The sequence below is a fragment of the Canis lupus genome, chromosome 10 (genome assembly GCF_048164855.1).
Source record: "Canis lupus baileyi chromosome 10, mCanLup2.hap1, whole genome shotgun sequence".
Taxonomy (NCBI): domain Eukaryota; kingdom Metazoa; phylum Chordata; class Mammalia; order Carnivora; family Canidae; genus Canis; species Canis lupus.
Genome location: NC_132847.1, coordinates 22,724,051 through 22,745,144, shown reverse-complemented (window position 1 = coordinate 22,745,144; position 21,094 = coordinate 22,724,051). Strand labels below are relative to the sequence as shown.

Sequence of the window (21,094 nt, the reverse complement as noted above, 5' to 3'; positions counted from 1 at the left end):
ACCTTCCTCTCGCCATCCACTTCTCTGCTCCCCTTCATGACAAAACTCTTGCAAAGAACGCCTGTCCACCTCCTGTCCTGTTATCTCTCAGTCCAACCCAGATATGGCTTCATTCCCCAGTGCTCTAATGAAACGTTAGAGATTCCAAATGTCCAGGTCCCAGAGCTCCAGCCCCCTCCCCATTAGCAAAGCCCATGATCAAGCCTCGGTCCTGGTCTGACCAGAGCTCCCGGCAGCCCTGGACACAGGGAACCCACAGCCTCTCTCACAGGCTCCTGCTCAGACTCCAAGTGACGTCTGCCCATCCTCCTCCTCCAACCCTCCTCTAAACCTTGGGGTGGGGGTGGTGGGGGTCCAGGCCTCAGTTCTCCAGCCCCTTCCCTCTCTTCACACAGTCCCCAGACATCTCACTTGGTCCCATGGTTTTAATTTTTTTTTAAGATTTAATTTATTTACTCACGAGACACAGAGAGAGAGAGGGAGAGGCAGAGACACAGGCAAAGGGAGAAGCAGGCTCCATGCAGGGAGCCTGACATGGGACTCAATCCTGGGTCTCCAGGATCACACCCTGGGCTGAAAGCGGTGCTAAACCACTGAGCCACCCTGGCTGCCCAGTCCCATGGTTTTAAATATCATTTAGACATGGATGGATTCCAACGTCGCATCCCTGGGCTGGACCAGTCTTTGAGCCCCACACTCATTTAGCCAACCGCCTCCCCATCCACCAACTGCCGTAAGAGAATTCCTGGATCTTACCTGGAATGCCTACTCTTTCCTCCTCAGCCCATCAGCAAATGGAAGCAGCAGCACCTGCCCAGTTTCCCAGGCAGGAATCCCAGTATTCATCCCTGATCTGTCCATTTCTCCCAATCCCTGCCCCTGTACTCCAGTTGATAGCCAGATCTGTTGGCCCTGTCCCCCAACAGGTGTCCCAAATTCATCTGCCTCCCAGCACCTTCGCAGTCCCTGCTGTGGCCCAAGCCACCAACTCCCAGTACACAGGCTCCTAACACATCTCCCAGCTTCTTCTGCTGCCTGTTCCCTCCACCACCTCTGCACCCCCCTGCCCCCCCCCCAGCCCCAGCAGGCCTACTTCCCCCACCCTATGCCTCCTCAAGCCATTCACAGTGGTACTTGCCAGTAGTTGCTCTAGGGGTGAGCCCAGGACTCAAATCTAACTGATGAAACCTGAGAGAACTCACTGAGGTGGGGCAGGGGGGGACCACTTCCTTGTCCTTACAGCTCACACACCAGGAGGAGGCCCTCCCAAGCCATATGATGTAGTGCCAGCCTGTGATGCCCAGAACTGTCCAGCAGTATGGCCACACACTGAGGGTGGCAGGGCAGAAGGAAGAGAACCTGAGGGTTTGATGACATCCTGGCACCATGAGAGGGACCTATCCGGGAAACTCCCACCAGGGCCTCTCTCTTAGGGAGATGACAGCTTTTCCTTATTAGTCAGCCGTTTCCAGGCAGGGTTAGCGCAGTTGAAGATATCTCAGCCGATGCACAGATTGTCTTTAAAAGCATAAATCAGACCAGTTTGGTCTCCTGCTTAAAATTTTCTAAGAGCTTTTCACGCAGTAAAACCCCAACTCCTCAGCATCACTGCAAGGCCCTGCCAGCCTGGCTCCTGACCATGCACCTTCAGCCTCACCGCTGACCACTGTCCCCAGAGGCCTCTCTCCCTGCTGTCTATGCCCATAGCTTCACTAGCCTCTGAGGGACAGGGCTCTTCCAAAATCCAGCCTTGAACCCCCTCTGTCAAGGCCCAAACCAGGCCACCAGGGGCCAACAACCCCCACTGACCTCCTCTCCTTTCAACAGACGGATTCACCGGAGCTCCCTGTCATGTTAATATTCAGTGACCAAAGCTATGGTGCCTCTCAGGTGGACCCTAAAACCAGAACCCTTTGGGGCTCCCTGGGGGAGAGGACAGAGTCTGAATATAGCTCACCCTGGACCAGGAAGTGGTGGGCCAAGCAAGGTCCTCAGGAGGCCTGCTGTCAGGGACAGAGGCTATGGAGCAATGTTTCCTCTAAATACAGAAGCTGCCAGGATCTCTGTGAGCCCTGGGAGCAGCAAAGCCCTCTGCCAGGCTTGGGGACCCCTCCTCAGGAGTTCATCAGAGCTGTGGCACGCTCAGGAAATTGGAATTGAAACAAAACAAATACACTGATGCAAGCTGTTCTGCAAAATGGTTTGCTGATGCTTGTTTACAAAATGCAGGCATGACTTAGCATTCTCAGGAGACAGGATAATTAAACAGAAAACAAGCTATACTTTTTATGCTCTTGCAAGGCCCAGGGGCTCCTCCCCATTGTACGTGAGAAGCTGGGTCCCCCACTCTGAGAGGCCAAGGCCTGCACTGCGGGGGGGGTGGGGGTGAGGCACGCATCAGGGACAAGCCCCCCTGTCTGGCTGCTGCCGGCTCTCAGGCTGCCTTGCTAGACACTCCCCAGCCCCCAGGGACCTGGGAGAGCAGCCTGGATGATGGAGACTTGCATCTGCCCCTCTTCCTGGGCTGAGGTTTTTTGGTAACAGGAATGCTATAGTTTAGAAATCCTCTTGAGACTTGTTCACTGAAGAGTCCAAGAATAAGATGATAATCTACTTTTCAGATCGAATGCCCAAGGAAGGTTTAGAGGGTTATCAGTCAAGACAGAGATGGCACAGCAAGGCTCCCAGCCCACCTACCCCCAGAACTGTCACCGTATTATGCAAGAGGTCAAGCAAGGAGCACAGGAGGGTGTCACCCCTGACATCCCCTTTCATGGGACTCCTCATGCAAACTGTTTCCCCCACCCCTTTCTCTTCTCCTCCCCCATAGTCACACCCTAACTCTCTCTGAAGGACAACCTCAGCCTCCTAAATGGGGTCCCTGCATCCTCTCCTCTCCCGCAGAGGCCCATTATTCACACAACAGCTGGAGCCATCCTTCTAGCATGTAAATCAGATCACATCCCTCCTTGACTTAAAATCCTCCAATTACTTTCCATTGCCTTCAATTAAAATCATCAAGTCTTCCATTAAAAAACAGTGCCTTGGCCTATTCCACCTGGCTGTGTAGCTGGCGCCTCTCTGCCTACATGTGTACCACACACACCTGCGTTGTTCCTCATGCTGCAGACCCACACTGGCCTTCTTCAGTTCCCAGAGTACTGTGAGCCCTCGTCCTACCTCAGGGCCTTTGCATGAGCTATTTCTCTGACTAGAATGTCCTTTCTCCTATTCTTGGCATCAGTGTTTTCTTCTCCCTTTACAGATTTCTCCTGAAATATCTCCTGCTCAGAGGCTTCCACCACCACCCCAACTTGCATCTTATTAGGTCTCACTGCTCTTCTCTCTCTTGTTCTTCCCATGCACAGTGTGTGTTACCCTGGGTCACTTATTTACACATTCTCTCCCAGCCTACCCTGAGGCCCCTCTCTCCCTTGAGCAGGGAGTTTGGATACTATCTAATGATGAAAACAGTAGAAATGGCTGTGGGATAACAGAGTGAGCTCACTGGACAGGAGGTGTTTGGAGGCTTGGAACAGAAGTCAGATCTCCTCTTATCAGAGGATTCTGAGGGTTCCTGACCTGAATGACTTGACCTCTCAAAGGTCCGTTCCACAGCTTATTATACTTTCCTCTGTAGAAATACATTAACTTGAATTTCTTTGTCTTCTAAGGGGGTTTATGAGATAACACCAAATGCTGTAAAGACCCAAAATCTCAGTAGCATGATGCAGCAAAGACTAATTTGTGGGCTCAGGCAGCAACAAGGAGGCTATGTTCTTTGCTCCCAAAAAATGCACGACCACACAGTCTCTTAAGAGGAGAGAAGAAAGAGAGCATGCATGATGACTGCATGGGTCAGAGCTCCCAGAGTACCAGAACCAATAGGATACCTGGATGGATGGACAGACGGATGGATGGATGCATGGATGCATGGATGGTTGGAGAGAATAATATAAGGAATTGGCTCACATGATTGTGGAGGCTAAGATCCCAGAGTCTGCAGTTGGCAAGCTGGAAACCCAAACGAGCCAATGTTATAAGTTCCAGTCTGAAAGCCAGCAGGTTTAAGACCAGGAGGAGATGATGTTTCAGTTCAAGTCCAAAGGCAGGAAAAGACCTGTGTCCCATCCGGAAGGCAGTCAAGGAGAAGGACCTCAAAATACTACAAATACTCAGAATACTAAATAGTAATACTAATAATGGTACAGTAATACTAAAAATACTAAGAATACTCAGGCTTCTTGTTCTACTCAGATCTTCCATTGATTGAAGGAGGCCCATGGACATTGGGAATGGCAATCTGCTTTAGTCTGTCCACTGATTCAAATGTTAATTTCATCCAGAAACGTTCTCACGGACGCACAGAAGAAGGTTTGACCAACCATCTGGGCATCCCTTGGGCCAGTCATGTGATAAAATTAAACATTGCAGTGATATGGGGTTTGCATGGTCAGGCATGGTCACATCCATCTAGTCAGAACCAGCCATATGACCACACCCTGGCTCCCAGAGAGGCTGGGAAAACATCTTAATGAGTGCTTGGGAATTGGAAAATGAACCAGCATCTGGGAACACAGGGCAAATTCTGAGTAACTAGCAGATAATTATATAATGTAATACATTCTTTTCTTTTCCCTAAAGCTACCCAGGCAGTTAAAATACTTTACTTTGCAAATACCTTGAGCAGAGGTGTTTGTTATCTTCGGGGGTAGACTTGGTAGGGCAGAGGAGGTACATAGACCTGTCAGCCTGACCAAGGCCCCCTGCTAGGCACAGAGACCAGCCAGGAGGGAAAGCCAGCAGCCACGCACCCTGCTGACCAGGAGACCCTGGGCTTTCCACCCCAGTGCTGACTGACCTTCTGCTTCCAACTTCTGCCTCTACTGTGTGGCAAGGGCACACAGCACGCAAGGGCACCCCGAGGCAGTGATGTCACAACCCTTGGGCACTGAGCTCAGCTCTGACTTCCTGCTCCTCTACAACAGTCACCTGGTGTTGTAGTTTCCCCGAAGCTAGAAGGGTTTATTGGCCAGAGGATGCAAAACAGAGCCCTGGAAGTCAGAGCATGCCCAGCTAGCCCAGCCCCTGCAGGGGCCCCTCCTGCAAACCTCATCACACAGAGGCTGTGTGGGAGTGAGGCATGGGTCTGTCCCCTGCATCCACATCCACAAGGCCCAGTACTGGACCACAGGAAGGACTCTACCCAGAGAGAGTGGTCAGGCTCTGGTGCCTCCTCTCCCCACCCTACATCTAACACTTGGCCCCCCTGCTAGCTCCAGGTTAGCAGGGACTGGACCTGCTCTGCTTGCCAGCATATTCCCGCTGTATCCTGGCACATAGTAGGTGCTCAATAAACAATTGTTGAACGTGCACTACCCTAATAGTTCACTTGCTTAAAACTACTTATCAAAAAAAAAAAAAAAACTACTTATCAAGTCCCCTCTTTGTGTCAGGAATTATATTAGGTGCTGAGAGTACAAAAGATATCATATAGACATGATCTCTGTCTGCAGCTTACAAAGGTGTTTATTTACACTGAAGAGCAGCACTTAATAACTGTAAAAAAAAAAGAAAAAGAAAAAGAAAAGAAATGGTTGCAGCAACCCCAAGCACTGTGACTCAATTGAAAAAGTAAATTAGCCACAGATCTGCAGGTAATTAACAAGTTTATTGCCATCCCCAAAATGAAGTAAGCAAGAGGGAAGATGACAATGACAGGAAAATTGAATCAGATGATTCCTAAAGAAACAGGACATTTTGGACACATGCAATGCTGGCTGGTCCAGAGACACCTGTGCAAGCTAGACATGCTCCGGTGCTCAGAATGTACATGTCAGGATGAATGGGCCCTAGGACAATCTGTTCCCGGCCCCGCGGCCACCAAGTGTCAGCAGATATGTGCAAAGAGCCCTGAGGGGCAGGCTGTGGTGGAAGGGGACACAGGGGACACAGAGCATCCCCCCAGCACCTTCCCCCAAGTCCTGCCAAAGCCGCCACACCCTGTAAGGGCCAGGTTCGGTTATCGGGTCCAGGAGACGTTGAGATGTCACCTATCCCCTACGTGGTCCGGAGACATGAGGCACACACCTTCTACCCTTGTTTCTGTCCTGATCGCCAGCTTCATAGCGTGATCCTGGTCTCAGGAATGAGACCGATGGGTAGCGTTTGTCAAACAGGTGCCACACCTCCTGGTGGGGGTGCTTCCAGGTCTTACCAGAAGCACCTCACTTTACAAGGAGAACAGTGTGAGAACAGGCTACAGCTACAGAGATGTGTCTAAGCACCCAGCCTGGTGTCTCTCCGGATTGTCCTAATCCTCAGCTTCCTGAGCCTGGGTTCTGCTCTTGGAGGCTCAGTGCAACCTATTGACATGCAGGCAGGTTGATTGAGCTTTTGACAGAGTCTTTCCACCAAGAGCATCATTTGAAAAATGGCAAATGTCCAGGTAGGAATGTGTTCCATTAGTGCATTTCTAACATAAGAAAACTAACGCAAACTTGACAATAATTCGAGAAATTTAATTTCTATTGCTGTGAAGCACCAGAATCCTGCTTGAGAGGGTGCTGATGGTTTTATGAGTGTCTCATCGAGTTCAAGTCAGTGTGAGAAATAGTGCCTGAGATTAAGGAAAAGCTGTAATAGGATCTAAAACTCAATTCTCCAGAGCCTGAAATGCTATGGCCACCTGCTTTTCGGGAAGGGTGTTAGCCTGCTTCTAGTAGGCACATTAATCCCCTGCGGCCTCCTCATCTCTGTGGGCTCCCAGGAACAGGGAGAGCGTGTATACAGTGAGGAGGCTGAGGTCTGGTGTCTGGAAAACCAATGTGTTTTACTGCTCTGGTTGGAAGGGCCTAGAAAGGGAGGCAGGTGTCTCCCAGGAGACTGCGTCAGCCAGACTTGGCCTCAAGCCCACCTACTAGGCATGGGAGCCCCGCACAGCCCTAGGTTTCTGCTGCTGGACATGTGGCCTAGGTCGTACCCCGAGGGATCTCTTTCATGCTAACCCAACCGTGCTGACCTTGACAGTAGGTTCAATGTGACCTGTGCCTCTTCATCTCGGGGTGAGGGGTAGGAATCCAGGGGAAATCCATGGATACCAGAAGGCCTGGCTCATGGGGAGACAGATGTCCCAAGCTGTGAGGAAGCCCCAACTTCCTTGCTCTCCTCTGATTCCATACGAGGCGGCCTTCCAGTGTCAATTCTTACAGCAGGGGCATCACCCCTCTTGTGGGCGCCTTTGCCCAGCTGTACCAGACAAGCTCCCACCGGGGCCCCTGAGCCCCACAGTCCAGCCCCTCTCACTGCCCCACACACTCTGGGCACAGGGCAGATCTTGTGGCGTGGTCCCCTGGAAACCTTGACAAGCCTCCCAAAGAGCAGCCCACGGAGCCACAGACCACCAGAACCACAGCCAGCAGCCAGATGGATCCCTCAGTGGTCCCTCTGCAGGCCGCTGCTCTGGAAAGCTGCAGGGCGGCTGCTTCACTTCCCTCTCCCCCGGAACAGAGTGCAGGGATCGGAGTCCCCTGCCTACACGTGTGCCTGGCAGGGGTAGTAAGTGTGTGGTCACTGCTCCCATGCTAGGGCCATCCCCACAGACAGCAGGCCCCCTGGCCCTCCTCTCGTGCCCAGCACACCATGAGGCTCCAGAGGACCATGGAGTCCTCTGTGCTAGGCCACAGCACTGCTACCAACCTGTCCCCAAAAGCTCCCCTAGAAGGGGAGGCAGCCTGCAGCCACCTGAGCCAGCCTTCAGTTCTGCTGGCCCTCCCTGTCTTCACAGCATGGCTCCACTTACCTTCCCCTTTTCACTGTGCACGGTGGCAAACCTTCCAGGTGGGACTGGGAAGGGGAAAGAGGGAAGAGAAGACCCTCTCTGTGCCTCTGGAGCGTCATAGGGTGTCAATTGGCCCAACGTACTCTTTCTGTCAGGGCGTCTGTCCCCACTTCCAACCACCTGGCACCTGGCCCCGTGGTGGCCACAGCACCCAGGCCTAGAGTGTGGGACAATCCTGTGACAGCATGGTACTCCATTCCACCCAGCCCCAGGGATGGCTTCATGGAAGAACACAGGAAGAACACAGGAGGAAGAACACAGAGTTCTCTCCTGTGCTTGTTGCCTGCACTCTTGGGAAGCATTTGGTCCCCTTCTCTGGGATCTCTGCACAGGGACAGTGTGAGTGTGGGACCGCCACTGGGCATCTTGCAGCCGAGTAGAGCATGCCTGGTTGAGGGTCCCCGATGTCTCTACAGCCTCCTCCACCCCCCCTTGGATTTCCCAGTTGTGAAAACTAAGACCACCCTGCTTTTTTCTTCTTAAAGTGGTCCGGCATTTCTGAGAGTTTCTGTTTCTTAAGTCTGAAAAGGTCCTACCAAACTCAAAAGGACAGTGTCTTTCAATCTTCCACAAATACCTAAGTGTCCCCTTGTGTTAAAACTTCAAGATCCCAGAGACCCTCCCTGAGGTCATCTCTAGGGTCTCAGAATGGACGAATAGGAGGGGACTGGCGGGTACCACGTTTAAGTAACATGGGAAGAGAAGAGGACAGGGGCCGGTCAGTCAGGGACTGTTTTAAATTCTGTGGGTGATGGGAGCTGTGGGTGGCTTTTGAGCAGGGCAGTAACATATCACGTGCTCACAGGAACAGGGGCGATCTGGAGGGGTGAGCACACAGGGGGCTGTTGGCGTCTGGGGTGGAGAGTAAGGATTCCGGGGGAATCCCCAGGGAAGCCCCTATGGGACTTGGCAACTGACGGTGCTACCACTTGAGGTGTCACTTGTGTGCCCGTGTGGGCACATGGGCAAAGAGCAAAGGCAGGTGGTGCTGGGGGGCAAGGGAAGGTGCACCCAGCCAGTGCCTGGCAGGGTGAAACAGGGCCTGCAGGCATGTACACTTAGAACCATGCACTCAGAGTCCCAGGGCCCAAAGCAACATGGGTCCCCAGAGCCCACCTAACCTGATCCCTAATTTTATTGATGTCTGAACTGAGGCCAAGTAGCAGGAAGGGACCTGCCAAAGGCCAATTGGCATGTCACCAGCAGAGCCAGGCCTGGAAGTAGATGTCCAGAGCCACAGTCCAGAATCTGCCCTGCCCACTCCAGCCCCAGGCCATGATGCTATTTTTCACTCTGGGAAATGACTGTGGGAGGTCATTTAGCAGGGAAGTGGGGCCTGCCTGGGGAAGGTGTGTTGAACAGTAAATAACTGGGAGGAAGGACAGAAGGAGAGCTTTGGTTGCAATGAATCTCTTCAGAATTTTTAAGCCAGTCAGGGAATATTGACATGAATTAAATCCAATAAAACATTCATTTAATTAAACTTTAAGTGATCCAAATATTTGCTGTTTGGTTAATATTTGTGTAGCTGACAGGAGCAGCATTATGATGGTTCTGTCAGTATTCACGCATTCTAATTTTGCATGAGCCTTTCCTACGCAAAGTGCACATCTCCAGACATACGAATGATCCGGGAAGCACTCAGGAAGGATGCTGGAGCCAGCTGTCCCAGCAGCCCTCCCACTCGGGTTTTTACCTGTTTGTTTTTAGCCCTGTGCTAAACTGATTGAAGTACATGACTTTGGGGCCACAGGGAGGATCCTGCATTGCACATAGGTCTTACGTTGCAAATGAGATCCCAACCAACCAGAATACCTCATGTCCCCATCCCTGGACCCCCAGCACTCTCCCCTTCCATCTACCCAGAAACGCCCCTCCGTCTTTTAGGCAGTGGTTGTCAGGCCTCAGCGTACCATGGAAGCCCCTGAGATGCTTGTTAAAATTAGGGTACCCCCACCCCTCTGTCACCTGAGTCTTTCAGCCTGGGGCGGAGGGGCAGGAATCTGCGTTTCTATCCATTGCCCCCGAGATGCGATCCAGTAGTAGGGGACCACACCTTGAGAACAGAAGCTCTGGCCCAGGGACATCCCGCCTCCTCCAGGGGCTGCTGGCTGAGTGCTTCGTTGTCCTTTCCCGTGTAGTTGGACCAGAGCTCCATCAGGCAGCGAAAACGTGATTTCCTTCTGTAACACGCATGCCTTCTCCGCCAGCCCCTGCCACCTGCGCTGGGAGGACACTGTGCCTGAACGTTCCGTCCACTGCAAAGCTTAGTCTGAGCAGGTCGTTCTAACAAGTCTGTATTAAGAAATGCTCTATCTAAGAAAAGGGCCCTATGCCTCTGGTTCCCACCAGCATCCCCAGCTGCCCCCCACACTAGCTTCTGAGTGTGGAACAGAAGCAAGCAGGTGTCCTTTGCCACCATTGGTGCCCCCTGCAAAGATTCCCAGTTGCCCTGTCTCAGGTCCTGCTCTTGGTGTGGGCTGTCTCAGCATCTGATGTCCCCTAACAGCTTGGCCTCCGCAGCCCCTGCTGGCACGACGCAGCCCCGGAGGCTCCAGGGCCATTCCCTTAGGGCCTCGGGCTCAGAGGTACACAGCACCTCACGGCCCAGCTCGCGTGCGCTGGGAACCGTTGGACTTGTCCACGCCACTCAGGAGCCCAGGGGCCTCTGGCACATAATCCCGGCTCTTGGCTCTGTGCCTCGCTTCCTGTGCTCACCCCAAGGGGGGAGGGGGAGGGGTGCTTAACTCCCTTCTAGAATCCCCCTTGGCTCCCCTCACCTACGTGCCAAGAGGCACACCCTTGTCACGGGTTCCCTCATCCCCACAACACCCTGGGAAGAGGAGGGGGTCTGCTGCCTATTTCCACAGAGCCTCATGGGTCATCTGATGAGGAAGGCATACTCTTCTTCACTCGGGGACAATTCTGGGTTCTGAATCCTCAGGGTCAGCACAGCACAGAAGGAGGCAGACCAGCGTGGCACGTCCTCCTCCCTCCGTCTCTCTGCCCGCTCTGACTCTCCAGAGCCTAGGGCCTGCTAGGGAGGATGCGTGCCTTCTCTCTCCTGCCCTAACCAATAAGCCTCATGACTCAGAGGTGGGAGGGCAGCAAGCAGGACGTGATTTAAGAGGGAACCTGAAATGCATCACTTTAATGTTTGTAAAATATTATGCCGGCTGCGTCTGCATCAATCACTTGGTGCTTATCTTTCCCCGTGCGGCTCCTTCACGGGGAGTCACATTTTTCCTGTGCTTGAGTGTCCCCTCTCTACCGGCCTGTTGGCTCCTTTCCTTCCTTATTTCCATTTTCTCCATTTTTCATCCATCCATCCAACAAGCACTGATTAAGCACCTAGTGTATATCTTGCTCATCTCTGTGAGCCCAGGGCCAGGCCGTGGAGTGTTTGTGGCAGGGAAGGGGCTTTGCTACTCAGGATCTGACTTGACTGCACCTGCTCTCACTTCACCTACTTTGCAGTACATCACAGCTGCCACTGTTTTCATTCCTGCCCCTTCCTCCCCACCCCCCTCCACCCCCAACCTTCTCCTCCCCGTGCTCATGAGCAAGAAGGTGTGAGCACAGACATGCTCCCTGGCCACACAGTTCAAAAAGGTTGGTTCCCAGCTCTGTGCTTTGCTCCACACCTGGCAGGGTCCCCAGGTCCCAAAAGAGTAGTAAGAGTGAGTAGGGCTCCCAGCATTTTTGTTGGCATCCCGGATAATCACAGACCCTCAGAGCCAGCCAGCCTGCCTCCCTCAGCTCATGCCACCTCTGGGCTGCTGCCCCAAGCGCTCTGAGTTGTAGATCTGAGGGAAGAGTAAGGAAGAGGCAATCCTGTCAGTAGGCTGGTAACTCTCCCTCCAAGCCTGATCCCATGTTGGTACATGAACAACTTGAATCTCATTAATTTTCTCATAAATCCTGAAAATTTCTAAAAGCCTGTGGCTGCAAGCAAATATTTTAGATCCTTCCCATTTGCCTCAAGAATGATCAGTCTTAATGCTGGTTAGCAAGTATAAAATGGCAAGGATTAAAAATTTGTGCAGCCCGAAGTACGCTTCAAAAAAAATTAAAGGCTACACTGCATGGTTGCTGAACAGAAATCCAAATCCGAGTTCAAAGAATCCTCAGACAGAAACAAACCTTCAAAGGTCAGCCAGTTCATTCCCCAGACTTCAGACAGTGCAACCTTTAAATTACCCCCAGATGGATGAGAGACCTGTCAGCTCAGCCAGCAGACCTTGACTGCACCAAGCAAGGCTCAGACTTCATGAGGCCCAAGAGCACAGAGCAGGGCGTCCGCCGCACATCTGGCTCCCCAGTCCCCGTGTGGCAGCCCACATTCTCAGCTCAACTGCTAAATCCGTAGCCCAGATGGTTTCCCTATACTAGCTACAGCCTCTAATTTCTCTGACTCACAGAGCCCTTGGAACGTTTCTCATAAGTCACGAAGGAGTGTCCATCTGTACATTTAGATGGCACACTAAGTGAGTTCAACACAGTTTTCAGGGAGCCTCAAAGCCTCCAGGCCCCTGCCCTGCAGGAAACCCCTGTGGCCATTGGCCCCACTCCGCCCGCCAGATGTGCCCCTGACGACTTTCTCCTTTTCCCCCTGCAGAGGTGGTTCAGCTCCGCCTCGCCCCCGAGGAGAGGGTCAGCGTGGCCACAGTGACCGTGGGACTGAGCATCGTGCTGACCTGCGCTATCCGTGGAGACCTGCGGCCGCCCATCGTCTGGAAGCGCAATGGGCTTGCCCTCAACTTCATGGCCTTGGAAGACATCAGTGTAAGTCGCTCAGCTCTGACCCTGAACGCACACCTGCCCCAGGGAAGTAGCCTGCAAACTGCCTGTGGCAGTGGCAGGGCCGGAGGGTTTGATTTTCACACCCTAGTTTGATGCCTTTCAAGTCTGTTGTCTGATAGCTGGAGGTACCAGAAAATCCACGTCCCACTGAGGACAGAGAACAGACTGGATGTTAGCTGCAAGCCTGCCAGCCAGACCCGCAAGAGGGCAAGGGCACACTTGCTGGGAAGACACAGCGGGCAGGGCAGGAGGCCTCCATGTAGGCTCAGGCTGCAGCAGCGAAGTCCTGGCAGTGCGCATGGGAGTGGGAGGTGAGAGGCTCAGGCTGCGTGAGGGAGCCCACCGCGAGGAAGGACCACGAGCCCACAGGAAACATGGCCAGGCAGGAGGCACTGGAGCGGGGAGGACATCTGGCTGGAAGAGCCAGGGGAGATTCCAGATGCCACAGCTGGGTAGGATGCAGGCAGGCATGGGGAGGGAACAGGGATTCCCTGGAGGGCTGGGATGAGCCTCCAGGCTGGGTCAGCGAGAGGACAGGCACCAGAAGAGGAGGTGGAAGGAAAGGGATCAGGCCAGAGTGGCCTGCTGTGGGGGCCTTGTTGGCTAGATGTGGAAATGTGGTGATGAGGTGAGTGGAAGAGAGAACAGCTGAGCACATGCAGCCTAACGTGACCAACGGGGATCCTTCCATTCTGTGAGGGTCCATGCAGCCTAGGCTGGGCTCCTAGTGTCACCCCAAACCAACCTCATGACCTTGAGTAACTTCTTAAACCACCTATCCTATTAGAAAACCAATATTGGCAGTACCCCCCTTCCAGTGGACTTGAAGAAAAAAGGGAATAATTCAAGTATATTTATTGGCCCAGGTTTGGCCCAGGGAGTGAGGTGGCTTCCCAGAAGTTCATTGAGAAGAAAGAGTGATGTCACTGATGTAGGACGCTGCCAGGACAGCTAACAGGTCTTAGCCAGAGTAACAGGCATGTAAGTTTCAGGCAGAAGAGGGGGCAGTCCTGGTCTCCTTAGGTCAGGACAGGAAAACTGGCCCAGAATGGATGCTTGGCCCAGGGAAGGAAGACCTGTGGGATGCGTGATCAGTTCCCACTAACATCTCTAAGATGGTGAGGAAGGTGCTAGGGCAGCAGGAGCCATACGTTCAATAAGCACAGAGGGCCAGGGTGTTCCCCAAAAAGAAATCAATTTGGACGGCTGAGATGGAACACCATGATAGCCATGACAGCAGCCCTGAAATGGAGTGAGCGATCATAAGAAGCAGTGAGTCCCCCATTTCTAGAGGCATACAAGCTCAAGCGGGACAGTGGTCAGCAATGCCACTAGCCAGACGAGGACAGCTGAACCCCATAACCTTGAAGATTCCTTCCAACTCTTAGACTGCTTTGTAAGGAGAAAGCCCACCCTAGGGTGGTTTCTATAGAAACCACCAAGTTGGGACTGTGCTACTCAGTAGGCCCTTTGCTGCACCCAGGAGATCACGTGGGAAGCAGATGACAAGAGGCGGGCTGCTGTGGGGATTTTATCTTGGGCACAGCCAGGCAAGGAGTCTCCTTCTCTCACCCTTGTCACGTGGGGCAGATTGATTTCCTTGCAGCTTCCGGTGCTGAGTACAGCCTGAATCCTACCCATCTCCCAGTATCAATACCGGTACCACCGTAGTGGGTGCTTGATGGACAGATGCTGGGTGGGCAGAGTGCTTTGTCTTCTGAGCCTGAGATGCCTCGGGCCTGTCTGAGATCTTAGCAAGGAGAGGTAATGTCCTGTTTGCAAAGACTGGTGTGTGTGTGTGTGTGTGTGTGTGTGCGCGCGCGCGTGTGTGTGTGTGTGTGTTGGGATGCACAGTTTTGTGCGTGCAAAAGCTCTTGGGGTCGGGCATCAGCTTTAAACTATATTTGGCCAGTGGTGATTAATTCAAAATTAGGACAGGTCTGCCCATGTCTGTCTGAACATCCATGTGCATTACTTGGTGCTCTACTTAAATAAAGGCGGAGGTGGAGCTCCTCTTAATGCACTTGCCACCGCTTAATTAAATTACTTTGAGTGTTTTTCCCCTCCCTCGAACATGCCTCCAGCATCAACTCAATTGCATTTCTACTTTTCACAGTGAGGTTAGCAATTTGGGTTAATTGTGGGTGCAACTAGAGATTAATGGCCTCTTATTACCTCCCGGCAAACACTTGCTGCTCGTGGTCAAGTCAGCAGCCTGCAAACAGGCAGAGCCCTGTGCTGCCCAGAGACAAGCCCCGTGAGCCAGCCTCCCAGGATGCTCACCTGCCCAACATACACACGCGCGCACGCACGCCTGCCTCCCTCTGCCGTGGGCGAGGAGGGAGACCGAACAGCCTACTGGTGCACAGCACAGGCTCTGAGGGCAAAGGGACCTGGGTTGAAGCCTCGGCTCTGCGGCTTCTTAGGTGAGTGAGCTTGGAAAGGGCACTTGACTTCTCGAAGTCTCCGGGTCCTCCTGTGTGACATAGGGATGAATAATAGTGCCTGCCTCATGAAGTCAGTGTGAGGACTGAATGAGAAGACACATGTGATGGTCTTAGCACACGGTGTCTCACGCTATTATCACTCTCCTTCCCATCACTACTATTACTTATATTACTACCATCAGTATTATTATTGCTACTGCTGCTGAACGACATTCCCGGGCCCCTGCAGCCTGAGTCCCTAATAAGGAACGAGCAGCAGCCCCAGGAAGCTTCCCAGGCAGGGAGATACAACCCTGGGGTGTTCACATTCGGCCTGGGACACACTGACCAGCTGCCTCCAGCAAGGCCAGAGCAGACCTGGGAAAGCTGGTGAACTTCTCTGAGCCTGTGTGGGAGTGAGGGTGCTAATGTCCTCCTCCTGCGGGCATTTTCAGGTGAATGTGCTGTGTGAGGTGCCTAGCCCCGTGCCCAGCACCCAGCAGGTGTTCCTAAGTGGTGGCCCCACTCTGGAGTCAGTGATGACAGCTGCCCTAGGGGGAGGTCAGGCTGGAGACAAGTAGGCCCAAGGCATGCGGGTTCTTGGGCCATCTTTGAAGCAAGAATGGGTCAGGGGCAAATGGTGGGTATGTTGTTTCTAATGGCTGAGTAATATTCATATGTGTATATATATATATTCCATTATACATATATTCCATTATATATTTATATTCATATATACACACACACACACCACATCTTCTTTATCCATTCATCTTTCGATGGACACCGAGGCTCCTTCCACAGTTTGGCTACTGTGGACATTGCTGCTAGAAACATCGGGGTGCAGGTATCCCGGCGTTTCACTGCATCTGTATCTTTGGGGTAAATCCCCAGCAGCGCAATTGCTGGGTCATAGGGTAGTTCTATTTTTAACTCTTTGAAGGAACCTCCACACAGTTTTGCAGGTGACAGGCACTGAGGGGGGCACTTGACAGGATGAGCACTGGGTGTTATACTATATGTTGGCAAATCAAACTCCAATAAAAAATATATACAAAAAAAGAAAAGAATAGGTCAGGGGAGAACAGCCCCAGTGGGGAGTAGGGGACAGAGAGGTGACCCCGAAGGAACGAAGACTGGGGATGGGTGAGTTCTAGAGCTCCTCGGTGTGTGCACACACACACACACACACACATACCCCGCCCACCGCAGCCACAGCTGGAACCCCCCAACCCCGCCGTAATTAGCACCTGGCACAGAAGGGCTGCATCCACAAAACACAAGACAGGCAAATGAGAGAGCGCCAAGAGGTGTGAGCCTCCTTTCTTTGTCATTTGTACGAGACATCTTGATTGGCAACAAAATATTAATCACTTTTTCACTGCTCTCTTAATGAGAAGCTTTCATGGGCAACAAAATATTAATTTGTCTTGTCTTATCTGTTAAGAATTCTGTTAATGAATTCAGTCACAGAGCTATTACAGAATGCCATCCTAATGACACATGTAATTAAACTTTTCTGACTTGCAAACATCAAGGATGCCTCAAGCATCAGAATAATATTTGATCAGAAAGTAAATGTACCTCCCTAGCCCGGAGCCAAGTGTGAAGGAGCCTCTCGGATTCCCCACTGAGCAGTGTCACCGTCAGGAGCACTCATGAGCCACCCGACGTGTGCATGGCTGTCCAGATGGCATACAGGGGAGTCCTCCTCTGGATTCACCAAATGCTGGTGACTCGTAAGCCGTGAACCAGAGTGTAGAGCAAAGACACCCTCCCCAGCCCCAAGGGGTTTGAGGCATCCACAAGCACAGAATTATAATACAGTATGGCATATTCTAGGTTAGAAAGAGGGAGCCAGCTCTGGGGGCCAGAGGGAGAAGTTCTGGCCTCCAGCAACAGGGACAAGCAAGAGAGAGGTCTAAAGGGGCAAGGTGGGGCCAGAACCTGACAGGTTTTGAATGTTAACCTACAGGATCTTGGCCATTCCCTGTGAATGATGGGAACCATAGATTTTTAACTGGGGAGTGACATGGTCAGAAGTTTATCCTATAAGAGTCATAAGTCATCCTATGATGACTAAGACTACATGTGTAACCGAGGAGAACCCCAAATACTGTCAGGCCCCAAAACGAAAGGAGCCTGCTGGGTTCCCTAGTGGCTAGTGGCTTTGAACTGGGAGCAGCACCCCAGGCTGTGTAGGGCTCCGGGCTCAGCGCAGTGCCCTCCACTTCTTAAGGCTGCCAGCAAGCCCCTGGTGTGCCTCAGCCAACCCTTTGCAGGAGGCCTGAGCCTCACTACAGCCCAGGGCCTGATGATGGACGGACGGACAGATGGGCCCTTGGCTGCATCTGGGAAAACAATTCCTCCCCCTCCCCACCCCCAAGATAGACCAGCACTGGGACCAAGAGCCCTCAGAGATGGGGAGCAGCCTCTAGGCAAGGGAGCCCTGGATTATGGCTCCTCCTTCTGTCTGTTTGATGAGGAATCAATAGTTTCTATCCAAGGACACATTCCCCAGAGCTAACGAGAAATGACCTGTAATTTACTTCCTGGCCAAGCTGGTTTCTTTACTAAAGCCGTCGTGGGTCCCGGGGCCTTCAGACCTGGCCGTGGGGCCCCCCACCTCACCTGCAGGGGCCCGCGGCCCACTGCCCCACCTCAGAAGCTAAGGGATGTGGAGGAGGCCTTGGGCCAGAGCTGGAGCTCCAAGGTGTGTCCAGGAGCGTGCCGTGCTGGCGTGGCAGAGGACCGGCCCCCGCCCCCAGGCCCTCCTGTGTGAGCCTGCGGTCTGCTCACCCCGCCTGTGGCCCTGCTCTGCTCACACAACATGTTGTCATATAGGGGAAGAGCGCTCCATCACTCTCAGGGGCCACACCCAGAGCCCCTGGGGGAAGCCTGTCATCAGGAAGCCCTGTGCCCCCAGGAGGCAGTAAGATGCCTGCCCCAAGCCGACAGGAGACCAAAGAGGTTAGCCTTTGAGGACTCTCCAGGATATGAGGTCATACAGTCCTGTGATAGGACAGGGATCTATGGGACATGAGAATCCCACAGAGAAATGAGGAACGCCCCTGATCCCACCGGGCCCCTGGCTTTTGCACCTGGGCCACAGAGCCTTGGCCTTCCCCAGCAAGCCGCCCCGGCAGACCCTGTCTCCTGAAGGCTCACAGCCAGGCTTGGGGGCCTGTCTCAGGGGCAGATCCACACACCCCTTCCCCTTCCCTGCCCTCCATACTAAGTATTCTGGGGGTTGAGAGGGAAGACTGACTCAGTTTCTGCAGGGACTGAATGTGCAAACCCATTTTGGGCCTCAGCCTGCTGCCCAGACCATTCAGCAACCACTCAGGGTGAAGTGAAGTGACGTCCCCAAAGCTAGTCTGCACATCCTTCCTCAACAGTATCACCTGCCCTCTCCTCATAACTGTCTTCCTCCTGATCCCTTATGACCCTCAGGGACAAGGGACCTGCCCGTGAGGACATCCCCAATGACAGATCAAGCTGAGGTGCTGAACCCTTGCTAGGGTCAATGCAGGAGTTCTAACCCGTGTCCAGGGGCCAGGTGTAATGCCAGTCTCTTCACAAGCAGTATGCCATCTACCTCTTGGCACAACTCCATGAAGCAAAGGGGATAAAGTAATTCTGAGAGCCTCAGAACTTGCTGGGGCTGCAGTCAATCTTGCTCTGGGGACATGACCCCCAGCACCCAGCCTTGCCAAGGCTTCACCGTGGGGCCAGCTGGCCCTTCCTCCCCCGCTATGGTGCCCAGGCCCCCACGGGACGTGTCCACTCTGGGGGTGGCCCCACAGGGACCACGCTGCAGGGTTTCATTAGCCCTCTGGCCTCTGTCCCAGCAAAAGCAGAAGGCAGGAGGCTCTGAGCATGGCACAGGGAACTGCCTGGCCAGGACAGTCTCAGGGAGAGGAAACATTTTTCCATTGTATTCGTCTTTTTAAAAAGGGAGTCTATAACAAACCCAGTATATCTCCGATGACTTGAAAGAGCTACTCTTTTCTGTCGGGTTTTTTCCTTCACCAAATCTTGCTATTTGGGGCTTTCAGATGTCAGTAGGCGGAGAACAGTGATAAAAGCAGAAAAACAAAACCCATTAGAACAAAGTATTTGTGGTAGTGTTTGAAGGATGTGTTAAAAGGTTCACTTTTTTTCCCATGCCTAAATGGTATAAAACGAGGAACAAATAACTCTAATGAAGCATATGCTCTCAGCCAGCTCCACTTTGGAAGTGAGTTTATTAAAAAGACCAAAAGAGAATGATTTAGGAGCTCATGACTCATTTAATTTTTTATTGTCTTTATATGAACCAGTCATGAATCCATTGTAAAAAGATGAGAGGCGTTTGATTAGCATGGAGAGCTGTTTGCAACACGATAGACAGGTTGTAGGTTCTGCATTAAAATAATCTCATTAAATGCTTGGGTACATTTTGTTTTAAAATCTTGGAAAACACTATACTTGAGGCACTCAAAGGCTTTGGCCAATTCTTTCCAGCTTACATCAGAAACCCTGGTTGCAGACGAACATCTGGCTCAAGCCACTAGGAATATTGGCCAGAGCTCCACAAGAGACAGGCGCAGAGCCGGGATCCTGCAGACCGTAGAACTCACTGAGGGCTCTCTCCCATCAGGTGCCTCTACTGGGCCTTTGCTTTCTCAGTGGTCTCTTTGGGGTCACCCCTCTTCTCTCATAGTCCTGACTTCAAAGCTTCACTTGTGCTCAGTGATCACATTGGGCCCCATGTCAAAGGCATAGGGTCCCTCAGGGAAGTTCTGAGCTAGCTTCTAGACCCTAGGTGCAGAGTCCCAAGTGCCTGCCCTGTCTCAGCTGTCCTCCCCATCCCCACTCAAGGGAGCTCACATTCAGCCCACTGGCAGGCTTTATTAACTGCAACTGGTAGTACAATAAGCAGCCTCATTACACACCTGCTTGCACACTTGTGTAAATGGGTCTATAAGATAAGTTCTTAGAAGTAGAATGACTACATCCAAGGGTGAGCACGATTTCAGTTTGATTGAAATCACCAAATCTCCCTCGAAAACAAGCTGTCCCAGTTTATACTCCATCCAACAGTATCCAGGCATACCTTGGAGATATTGTGGGTTTGGTTCCAACCACTGCAAAAATGTGACTATCCAATAAAGCAAATATTGTGATAAAGGGAGCCAAATGAATTTTTTGGTACATATAAAAGTTATGTTTATGCCGTATGGTCTCTTAAGTATGCCATAACATATGTCTAAAAAAAGTAACTACTTAATTAAAAAATACTTTCTTGTTGGAAAAAAAGGCCATCATCTGAGCTTTCGATGAGTGGCAATCACTGATCACAGATCAGCATAACAAATATAAGAGTGGAAGAGTTTGAAATATTGCAAGAATTACCAAAGGTGATAGAGACATGAAATGAGCAAATACTGTCAGGAAAGTGGCGCTGACTTGTTCTATACACATTGCCACAAACCTTTAATTGGTTAAAAAAAAAAAAAAAAAGAAATAAAGAAAGAGTATCTATAAAGGGTGACAAAACGAAGTATGCCTGTATAAGAATTTCAAACATGTATGAGGAGAAAATTCCTGTTTGCAGGTCTTCTTGGTCCCTGAAATGAGCCATGAAAGGAAATTTAATCAAATGTTCCCTGGAGTGTTTCAAGGACAGCAAGAATGCCAGTTGGCTATCAGGGCTCTGAGTGTGGTTCAGGTCAGAGGAGCTGATAGGGCCTTCTCAGAGTAGAGATTCCTGATCGAGCATCCGCCTGGGAGGGTTGCATGTTGCCCAGGTGAAGGTGGCAGGTTAGAGGTGGTCTGGAGCTTCAGGTGATCTCTGCATTGCCTTGTGTCACCTGAGTCCCTCCCTGCCCCAGCTGAGCATTCCAGGCTGATGAGCTAAGGACCCAAGGCCCACAACTCCCTAGAGGGCCCCACAAGCTACCACTCATCCTGGGGTCCCGGAGTCAAGAGGTGTCTGCCCTCTGGCCTCTGAGGGTGGATAAGCTGAGGGCTCAGAGCGGTG

General features: G+C 52.1%; 1 protein-coding gene across 5 annotated transcripts in view; it reads left to right on the top strand.

The window, feature by feature from the left end:
- Nucleotides 1-21,094, top strand: part of FSTL4 (follistatin like 4) — a 398,415-nt gene that overhangs the window by 324,335 nt on the left and 52,986 nt on the right. For all 5 annotated transcript variants that reach the window (XM_072841011.1, XM_072841010.1, XM_072841007.1 and 2 more), the window contains one exon: nt 12,459-12,625. In XM_072841011.1, coding sequence (XP_072697112.1) covers nt 12,459-12,625 — 167 coding nt within the window. The remainder of the gene's footprint in view (nt 1-12,458; nt 12,626-21,094) is intronic.